Source organism: Anopheles darlingi, chromosome 3 (assembly GCF_943734745.1).
Source record: "Anopheles darlingi chromosome 3, idAnoDarlMG_H_01, whole genome shotgun sequence".
Taxonomy (NCBI): domain Eukaryota; kingdom Metazoa; phylum Arthropoda; class Insecta; order Diptera; family Culicidae; genus Anopheles; species Anopheles darlingi.
The window spans coordinates 48,604,542-48,615,727 of NC_064875.1; the positions used below are offsets into that span (position 1 = coordinate 48,604,542).

The 11,186-nt window shown below is 50.2% G+C and overlaps 1 protein-coding gene across 1 annotated transcript in view; it reads right to left on the bottom strand.

Moving 5' to 3' along the window:
* LOC125956536 (ATPase family AAA domain-containing protein 5) overlaps positions 1-3,791 on the bottom strand; it is a 4,949-nt gene extending 1,158 nt beyond the window's left edge. Inside the window, exons 1-2 of the mRNA XM_049688527.1 lie at positions 3,084-3,791; positions 1-3,024 (exon numbers count right to left, since the gene is read on the bottom strand). The exon at positions 1-3,024 is cut by the window's left edge and continues 376 nt beyond it. Of these exons, the coding sequence (XP_049544484.1) occupies positions 1-3,024; positions 3,084-3,486 (3,427 nt within the window). The 5' untranslated portion in view covers positions 3,487-3,791. The remainder of the gene's footprint in view (positions 3,025-3,083) is intronic.
* Positions 3,792-11,186: the final 7,395 nt, after the last annotated feature.

The window sequence follows — 11,186 nt, forward strand, 5'->3', positions numbered from 1 at the left end:
CCGGTGATGGAAGCGATTGCAATGGCGGGAAATTTTTCGCTTCCCTGAGCGCCAACTCCATGTTACACCAGAGCGTATCGAACGCTAGCGGTAGCTCCAGCACCATCTGCTCGTTTTGATTCGTCGTAAACAGTCGATACAGTGCACCTGCGTCAACACCAACACCACCACCATTGACACGCTCCGATTGACCACCGGCGCTAGCGCTGTGTATGTAAAACTGTAGTTCATTGAGCGTTTTGCGCATATCTTTGCCATTGCGTGCATACAGCCGCCCAATGTCCTGCTGATCGATCTGAACCCGCTCGACTAGTGCAAGAAGCGACAGGAACTTGGAAACATTCTCGATCCCCGGTGCTACGTAGTAGATCACATTGTTACGTGCCATATAGCGAGCGAGATGGGGACACCCGGCGTTCGTTGTCGTCAGCACAATCGGTCGCTTTGAGGTTGCCACCAGCTGATTGATCGCACTCACGAACCCTTCGTCCTGATCGAACACAATGTCCGCGTCTTCGATGAGAATGAGTGACAGCTTTTTCTTTCCAGCGACACCATCATTGACCGATGGTCTTCGCTGAAGACAGCTACTCAGGATGTTACCATTCATCGTACGTCCTTTCGATCCTTCCGGTGCGTTCTTCCGCACCTGGTGGCTTTGGGTGGCCTCGAGAAGCTCCTGCAGTATCAATCGTCCCTTTCGCCGACTGCTGGCATTAATCTCCAGCACCTGAAAGTTCATCTCATTGGCCACCGCGTACACGTTGCAGGTCTTGCCGCATCCCGGTGGACCAACCAGTACGACGTGATTGCAAACCGCCGTACCACCACCACCACCACCAGCCGCCATACCGATCGAGGAACTGGTGCTTCCATTAGAACACTCATCATCTCCGCTGCTGTTGACGGTATAATAGTCTCCATTAACAGCGGGCACTGTCCTGCGATTACCAGCAGGACCACCGTTTAATTCCTCTTGCCAAGGTGCCAGGAAGCGCTTCAGCAACGTCGCCGGGACGTAGTTAACCAGGATCTGTTCCGTGTTTTGTGGTTTATACTTTTCCGTAAACAGCAGCTCACCATTCCGGAAGCTGCTTGCGCTCGATTCTGTTTCGATGATTTCGATACTTTCATCCAGCGCACCACTGGTTGCTGGTGGATCCGGCTGCTTCACACGATGCTCCTCGTAGATCGCCCGGAACTGCTTGTAGCACTTGAACACCGGGAAGTGCTGGTAGCGTTGCTTGTAATCCCGTACAATAGACTTTACGTTCTCGACCTCCGGCAGTTCGCTCGAATCGTACGCTTCTCGATCCTCCTCGCCTATACAACGCACCAGCGCATCCTCGTAATCGTACTCGCCGCACGTGGTAAACGTCCCGAGTCGTATCTTTCGACTTGCCACCGTCATGGCGGCCATTCGCTTCACTTCTGCCTTCCGGGCTGCCGGAGAGTTCTGCACCTCCGGTGGTCGCAGTTTGATGCAACTCCGTGCAAAGTCTACCACCGGACGATCGCGAAGAAACTGTTGCTCTGCCTGATCGAGCTGCACGACATGGCTAACGAGTGGAAAGACGGGTGATTCGTTGAGGATGAACTCTTCGTATGCTGCCTTACGATCGATCTCTTGGCGCAACTTGTCGGGCAAGCCGGACATCAGGAACAGTTGACGAGCACGGGCCCGTTCGGGATCGATCGGTGGTGGTTGTTTCGCAGTGGTTGGTACTGCTTTCACAAACACCGGAGCCAGTTTAACGCTTTTCGGTGTCGTAGGAAGGTGGTTACTGTCGTCGTCGATTACGATCGGGGCCATTTGCGTGGTTCCGTCGACTGACGTAAACATACGAAGGGACGGGCTGCGGATTACTTTCATTGCGCTCGGAGATTGAACGTTGATGATCTTCAGTGGAGTTACAGTCGGTGCGGATGTTTTTCTCACTGGTCCATTCTGCTGCTGCTGCTGCTGCTGCGGTGGACTGTCACGTTCGAAGGTGGAATAGTCTTTGATACGATTGGCACAGGAACGGCGTGGACGCGAAACGGAACCATCATCCGCTATCGATGCCGATGTCGGTGTTGAGGCTGGAGACTGTTTTTCGTCGCCTGCTGTTATCGAAGGGGAAGCGGTAACGGCCGTCTTCGATCTACGAGTCACCGTTGCCGAAGACCTACTAGTGGCAGGAGAGTGCTTCTTGGGTCCTTTCTTTTCCACTTCCGGCGCTACCTTGTTGAAATATCCCAGCAAACTGTCCTTTTTCTTACGTGGAGAGGACAGCTGTCGCAAGAACTCATCCCCGGAGTTGTCGTCTACGTCCAGGACGAGCGGTTTTTCGTCGGCTTCATCCGTGGCTGACGGTGTCATTGGCGGTGTCGCAGTAACCAATGGCTCGAAATTGGGTGCTTGGATGCTTTCTTCAACCACTTCCTCCTCATGTTTGTCGTCTACCAGCTTCTTCGTGTTGCTGCTCGAGGAGGACGTTCGCGGTATCCGGCCACTCGTCTCCTGCTTTTCTTCCGGTGAGTGCATATTGTTGATGAGCTTCTTTAGACGTTTCGCGCGCTTTCGCAATTGATGATCGATATACTCCTCTTGGGCATCCTCCTGCATCTTGCGCTTGCCCGCTCCCTTCCGTTCGGCCCATTTCTCGAGCTGCAGTTTGCGTTTTGCTTTCAGTTCCTGCTGGGGCGTTAGGATCGGTTCTTCGGTTGCTTCCTCCGCCGAACGCTCTTTGCCGGGTGAATTTGATCCGATGCATTTCGACCGGGCCTTCATCATCAACTGGAACGCATTGATCGTTTTGTTTTCCTTTCCAACGACGCCACCCTTCTCCTGCTGCTTCGTAGGGCTTGCGACGACGGTGCCATTCGCGATCAACTCATCTCCGGCAGGAAGAGCCTTAACCGTCTGCACTTCCTTCAGACCCTTCTTTGTTTGCTTTTTCTGCTTCACATCCGTTTCCGCGTTCTCGATGCTGTCCTGTTTGCTTTTTCTCGGCGAAGTGCGACGCTTCGGAGCGGTTGAATCTGCGTGAAAGGAAATTGCCATTAACAAGATCTTGTGTTAAGCGAGCGAACACACTTACCATTCATCTCCTTCCTTCCATCATTGGTTTTCGAACTCTTCGGCATGTTTTCGGTCGTTTCGGTTTTATCAGCCTGACCTTCTTCTTCGACGGTATCGGGAGTCTCGACCACGACAGCCGCTGCCGCTACGGCCTGACGAAGACGTGCGTGTTTCTTGGCGTGCTTCCGTTTCTTCAGCGACTTCAGCACGGAAGCCATATTCTCGGCAATCAGCCGATCGATCTCCTGTTTCGATAACTCCGATAAGACCGCCGACGAAGACGAAACACACGAAACCGTCGACGAAGAGGACGAAGAAGATGATACTGTTGACGCCGTTTGGGGCAAAATGGGTTGCGCCTCGTGATGAGGATCGTTCAGAAATGGGTCGGCCGCAACGGTGCTCTGAGTCTCCGGGGCCATTATTGTGTTCTGCTAGTCCGGAAGCGGAGGTTTGCACGCGCTCGTCTCAGTCCATTCCTCGGCGATTCTGCCACCCCCTCAAGGGTTAAGCCGTAAAACGAGCGACGTCAGAGTCCGCTGAGGGATGCGTGCCACCGTTTTCGTAGAGAATAACTCGGGAATTAAACACACGGATAGTTCCTCAACACGCACAGAACCACATTACGATAACGGCACTTCGCGCAGGGCCATAACGAGAAAATCTTTTTGTGCTCCGGAATGCAGTTTTGCGCCAGTTTCTTCTCTTTTTCCAACCTTTTTTGCTTTTGATTTTTGACGTTTTGGCGCGCGTTTTGCGGCACGCACACACTCCCTTGGTTTCACGCACACCGACGTAACGTTTGCGTGTACGTACGATTCATTGGCTGGAATCCGGTTTGCGTGAAATAATTTTCTTGCTGTACATTTAAATCGACAGTTTCGGTAAAATCCTCGTACAAAAAATTGTTTTTATTAAAAAAGAATTTTTCCCGGCATCCTATCATTCATTCCCAAAGAAAACCTTTCATAAAGAAACCTATCAAACCCATTCCTATCAGCAATATCATTCCTAAACTAAACAAATCAGTTCCTGATTATTTCTTTCTAATTAATTTAATATCATCGCGTGATAGCGCATGCTCTCGTGCCACTAATCAGATCGATCCTCGAGAATGCGAGTCAAAACAACAGCTCTTGTCCGGCAGTGGTTAGCGGCAGTGCACTTCCTTATTCCGTAACACGCAACGAGCATCCGCGGTGCACCGTTACCGCATGTACGATGAAACTAAATAAAGCAATAGATTACCAATAAAATTAACCATGCGACCAACCGCTCACTCCCCGTTATGTAAAACAACACTCACCACAAACAGACGAACTATCCGTACCGGACTGCGCGAAGCCAATCGATTATTGATACTTCCTATAGGGGCTTTTTCATGGACCAAATACTCCAGCACGCCCTACTGAAAGAAGGTGTAATAGATGCGGTTATTGCGATAGAAAGGATTTTTTGTTTGTGCGGAACGAAAGTCACAAATCTGGGGAAAACCATTTGGACCCCATCACTTCCTTAGAGACCACGCAGTAGAAGAAAATCACCTGATCACAGCACTCTCAAGGCATATTCAATTGATTGCAAAGGCTTAAGCCTCTACTAAAAACGCAGAAAGCTATGAAATCCCGAGTGCAAGTCATAAAAACCGGTTTTCATTCGATTTGATTACTACCACTCGTGCTCTTCACCGTCCAAATTTCATTCTTAAACGCAGCAGGCACCGATTGTTGTATTCCTCGTATCGCCCTATAGTCGAGGGAACGAGCTCTCTCGACTCGATAAGGGGCCGCTGTTTTGGGAAAATGCCGCGCAAAAATGAAAGCCCGATCTATTCTCTCAACAAACCGCCCAAACAATAACAACCATGAAAGTGCCAAAATTTCTCTTCCCAACCGCATATTCGCATCATTGAGACAGTTGCACCTTCGCGCGTGCGTCAGCTCCAGCTGACCGCAGTCTCCACACCCTCAAACGGGAGACGGGGTACAGGAGGAACAGGAGGAAAACTTTCGGCAAAACCCGGGATCGGGAATTGGGAAAGGGGCTAGTGGACTGGACACTCATGAAGTGAAACATTACGTAATGTGCCTGTCGACAGCTCCCCGTTTGCCACATCCCAAACCATCCACTTTTGCATTCATCCGTTTCGTGGTGGTGTCCATTCCGCGAGCATTACAATTGCTGATGATGATGATGATGATCATGATGATGGCGAAGAAAAGCCACTCGACGAGTTGCATGATTGGATGGAGGAAAAACGTTTGAAAAGAATCTCTGCACCAAAGACGCGCGCGTTCGCGCCCCCGGGCGGGGTCAGCCTGCAGGCCAACGTTGTCTAGCCGGCCCTGTCCTAGCCGACAGTAATATTGTTTGCAAATCGCTCGTCAACGATGCGATCAACGATGCGGCGGTGTCGGAGACGCGGATCAACGGTGGTGGTACGACAAACAAACACTCTTCCCCCGGCAAATAACGAGGCAGTTGTAGGCGACGCCGTGGCCATAAACCTCGGTTCGCATTAGCACGCTGGACCAGATGATCCGGCCTGGGTCTGGGATTGCGGCGAACAGAAACCGCATCCCTGCGTCACGAGCGAGCGCAACAACCAAGCAAACCGAGAAGCCGTAGCGCAGACCGAAGGTAACGCGAAGCTGTCGTATCCGATGGCCTAAACGATCAAAACAGATGTACTTTCGCCGGATAGATAATGAGTTTATTCACACCCACACCACCTCTGGGACTGATGGCTGCCAGCTGCACCGAGATGGGCTCAAGCGAAGCGACTCTATCTCTCGGCCATCTTGCAGCGAACCGACTAGTAATGATCCTCGGGGCCCATCGGCCATTGGCTCTCGAAAAGGGCTGGAAATTGAATTACCATTCTTCTGTTGATATCATTCATGCAGGATGACGGTAGCGGAACGCATGTTATTTCGCAAAACATTATTCAAAGCTATGCTGCCACGAAACCCGCACACACACACACACACGGACAAATGGTCTAATCCTTCGGTATCCTACTGATTACGAACTAGCCTATACGGAGTGGAGTGCTTAACGCGTGTCGACAGCACCACACCTGGAAGTCAGACTTCAGATTACGAGTACGAAGCCATTCCGTTCGTGCTACTGAACAATCGAGCTTCCTCATAGCAGATGTCATCAACCGCCAGCAGGCGGAGATTATTGTTTCTTTTGCGTAATCTCCTGCTATCCCACTTGAAGATAGCCAAACGGAACCGTCGGAACGAGACTCCACACAAGGAGGAGTCTTCCTTATCCGCACTCGCAAGCGCTTTCCGTGCGGAGTGACAATCGCAATTGCAACCGCGAGCGACGCCACGAACCAAATCGCGCTCGAAAGTACCGCTGGTGCCATTGTTTTGTCGATATTGATTATGGGCCTCTCTCTGACTGCTTGAAACAACCAGCGACCGTATTCATATGATTAATGACTTCATTTTGTTGCCGTGATGCTCCGTCGTTTGTGACCAAAACGCTGATGAGGATGATGAGGAGGAGGAGTGGACCATTTGCGCGCACACATGTGGCTTGCTTTAACGTCGGCTAAAATTGATTCCAGTCTGCGTTTGGATAGAAAATCTCTTTTATCTTTTATCGCTTGAACGCCGGTGACTGGGCACGTCATCAGCAACAGCAACAACAACATCGCCAATCATTCACTCGTCGCATCCTTTTTTGTGTTTCCTTTAATTATCTCCCCCGGTCTGGTCGTCGTCATCGTCGTCGTGTGTGTCGCACCACCCGAGAGCCCGCGACTAATGCAGAGACGTTTCGATCAATCACCACAATTCGCCATCAACCGCAACACGCCGCTTGGCTCCACGTGTGTTGCTGCAGCTGCAGTAATTCATTTTTAAGCTCACGGCGGCGGCGGCGGCCTCAGTTGCAGCCAATTGATTTTGCATCATCAGCCCCGGTGTCTGTCCGTCCGTCAGTGGTGGTGGTGCTGGTTTGCATCGGAAATGGTCGGTCGGTGATTTCCTAACAGCAGCCTTCCCTCTAGAGACTCCCGTCTACTGCCGCCTTTCCACTCGAGAGCACCGTTTCGTCCAATTTTCCTTTCCAATTTTTCCAACCGAATCAAACAGCCGCCAACGTCCGCCAACCGCCACGGGACGCCGTTCCTGCAGTTCCGAGGTAGGTGGGGCGCATAAATTTCGCCGCAACACGTGTAGGCGCCATGACAAGGGCGGGCGCGCGCGCGCGCTGGAGTCGGAGGTTCCGTACCGTTGCGATGTACTGAGATTGTTATGCTGCTCGATCGAGCATGCGACCATTTTCCGACCGACCGACCGACCGGCGCTAAGGGAGAGGGGGAATTCAAAATTTTCTACCAACCACCCCTTTACCCCCCAAAAAAACACCCGATATACCATCTCGGGTATTACATATGAGTTCGCGAAACGGCGATCGACTGCAGCATAATATTATCCGCGGGTAATTCGAGATCTATAACCACACACTGGCAGCCGGTCAGTTCTTCGGCAGGCCACCTAATTCCCGGTCTAGCGACCGGTCGAAGTAGTAGCGTTACGGATCCGTAACGCTCCGGTACGGCAGAGCCGCAGAGGAAGAAAGTTCACCTTCAACGTCAGGGCCATAATTCCATCTTTTCGCGACTCCCGTGGCTGCTGGAGCTGGGGCCGGGGATGACAGATTGTGGAATCAGAGAGACAGAGAGAGCGAGAGAGAGAGAGGTACCCCCACTGGGACACAGCTTCTTCTTCTCAGTGCCGACGGTATGCTCGATGGTAATTATCGTTTTCGTCATTACTGTGTTACCGATCGGTTGCTGCTGCTGCTGCTGCTGCTGCTGCAAGTGAACTTTTGCTTTCACTCACCAACGAGGTGCCCTTTCGATCGAAGATCACCGCTAGCGCTAGCAGAGGGTGACCGAGGGGATTACGGGTTGTACCTCCAAAAGCAGCGGTGCACGCGCGTTGGCAATTCGGCAGCGGAGGCAGCGGCAGCGGCGGCAACGGCGGCGGCGACGGATAATCTGCGAAACGAATAAGCGCCATTGCTTTCGATGCGCACATTACCTTCTGGGAGCGATCGAGCGTCAAGCGATGGGAATCGACCACCGCGAATGGCGGCGGCCACGGCGGAGTTTGCTGCGTGAACTATCGATCTCCGGCTTCGACACGACGAGATATCGTCGCTCTGCCGATGGGTCACCGACACCGACGACGAGTTGCAGATGCAATTGGGTGAAATGGAACAGACCATCTCTCCCTTTCCCCTCATTCCTTCCCGGTATCAGCTGCTTTCTATTGTTTTCTTCCTTTCTCTCTCCCAACCGTCGAACGGAGATTGGTTGACATTGCATATTATGCGACGAATCCGTTCCCTAAAGACCTTTCGCTCTCTGTTTTGGTGGTAAGGCATGCTATGGTACCTTTCGGGGTGTACTCCGTCTACGAACATGTTGAACAAGTTAACATTACTTTTCTTGTTACCTGGGATCGCTGGTATTTAAAGTCTGTACCCGTTAGAACCCGTGGTCACTAATTTTTAATCACAACAGCATACCTGCAGTAACCAGTGCAGTTATGTTGAAAGCGCCTTGTTACCACTAGCATATTTATTTAGTGATAATTGCTGTCAAAATCAAACCGCATCTACAAAAGCAAAAAAAAAATCTGCACACTCACTATGAAAATCACTATGAAAATTTCCAAACTCAAACGAAAGAGATACCATATTTAAATGTTTGCTGGAGGACTCTAACGATGAATCGGGGAATGTAAAACAGGAGACGAAGTGCATATGACATGACTGAGTCTACAGACAAAACTTAGTCGAACAGTTTACAAGAATCCTGGGATCTCTTAGCGTGATTTACAAAAAAATAAGTTCTCTCAATTTGGAAAATGTGTTTGTGAGAAGGTTTGATGTCATATAATGACATTTAATAGTCAAATAACACACTAGAACTAAGGCCCACTGACCAAATACGTGCAAGGAGACTATACCAAAAAGAGGATCAATCGTAGCGGGTTCATTGGTTCATTTATGCAGATAAATTTGACGATAAGATGACGATTTTGCATCGGATCCAAAATTGTTGCAACAAATCAAATGTGTTCACCATTGGAAATTTGAAATTTGTGCAAAAAAAAGGGTCTACAGAAAAGGATTTAAAACATTATTTGTCCACCAATGAGCCTTAAAAGATTTTGTCTTATTCAGGTAGCTGACTGCAGCTTTATCGTTAATTTTTCGTTTTTAAATAGATCCATATCATAGGAAAATGTCTGGATTTTCGTTCCATCGATTTATATTGGAAAATTTAAAAAAAGGAAAACTGAAAACAAATAAGTCAGGAATGTATCCAAACCAGCAAAAATGGAGCGTTATGGGCAACAAAAGGGCAAACGAAGTTACCAGCACCAATGCGCAAAAAATAATAGGTCATGTCAAAGTAAAAACTTCAAAATTCATATAAAAATCGAATGAATAATTTGCAGCAAGTTGTATCAATAATAAAAAGGCTTAAAGGCAAAAGAAAAACCTACATAATTACACCTTTATTTTAATTCTTACCGTGACCAGCAACAGTCAACAAATTGGACGAGGTAGCCACAAACTTCTATCAACACACCATTCTTACGTGCTAAACATTCTCAGATGAAAACGAGGAGGGAAAAAAGACGACGAAAGCATAAAAACGATTTCGACCAAAAGTAATGAACTGAACGGACCACCCCGCGCAACAAACGATAACAATAGACCCTTTCAAACATCTTGCACCAAAAAGGCCCGCTTGCTTATCACTACGAACGTGCCCAACAACCACACCAGGGCGTTGTTGTGACGAGGTGCTACTACTGGCCGCTACGCAATCTCATTACATACGAAGCGCAAGCTATGTGTGTGTGTGTGTGAGTATGCAATCGTTGCTAATCACGCACCACGGACGCGGACGACGCCTTTGCAGGAAGCGCGCGCGGGGCTAAAGCTGATGTGACATCCTTCATAGCGTAAAGGGCCGCGCATAATGCCATATTTACGTAAGCGGTGCGGTGCGGTGCGATGCGATTAGCGACAGGCACCAGGCAGGGAAGTTAATGCAAATGCACCCATCAATGCACACATGGTCGGTGAAACAGGAAACATTTTGCACCCATCATGCCCCCTGTTCGTCGGGTAGGTTGCCATCACGGGCTCGGTATCATCATTATGCAGGAATTAATTGTGCTGCAGCATCTCTTCAATCGGTAGCAACACCGTCGGTGTTAAACCCGGTAAATCACTTCCTCTCTAAACCTCCATCTTGCGGGTCTACTACAAGGAAACGTCAAAGTGATGACACTTCATGCGCCCTAACCTCAAAGTGCATGATGTTCTTAAGAACGGATTTTGGCGAGTGAGTCATAGTGAGATCCGTCCAACGCAACGAATCTCATCTCATCCCGCGCTTCTACGAATGTCACCCAATTGACCCTGAGAACGGAAAGCTAAAGTGTTGTGGCTCGCGATCGCCAGCGCGATCATGCGGTGGATCGAAAGCCGAGAAAGAAAACTCACTCTTTTCTCACCACCACCTCCTGTTACGGGAAACCCTCCTTCAATCAGTTTTCTTTCTCCTGATCGCTGACAGTGCAGCCGTACTCGCGTTTTGCACTCGCCGTTTTCCCGTTGGCCAAGATTCCCAAGAGCCAAGCAGCAGCAACAGCAGCAGCAGCAGCGTGTGCGAACGAAAGGGAAAGGGGTCCCGCAGCTAACCAGTAACCCTTTGGTCTCCCTTCCCCCGCTCGGTGAGGTGTGGGTCCAACGCCCATTCTTCTAGCTAACGGCGACAGAGGTCTGCTCGCCCACCCGCCCACCACCACTACTACCGTCGGGCTCCAGTTTCACTTCCGTCTCCGGGCACACACCGGGTGCCAGTGTGTGGTACGCGGTACCTCAAGGAAAGACGAAAGTTGTTGTCGCTCCACCGACGACGACGACGACGACGACGAACCCTCAGCGACGGGGAAGGGATTGCCGGGAAGGAAAGGGTGCGAGGTAATGCAAACGGGCGACTGGAACTGGAAAAACGCGTTCCGCGTGCACCATCGTCGTCAGCATATCACCTCTCGGAAACCCCCTTACC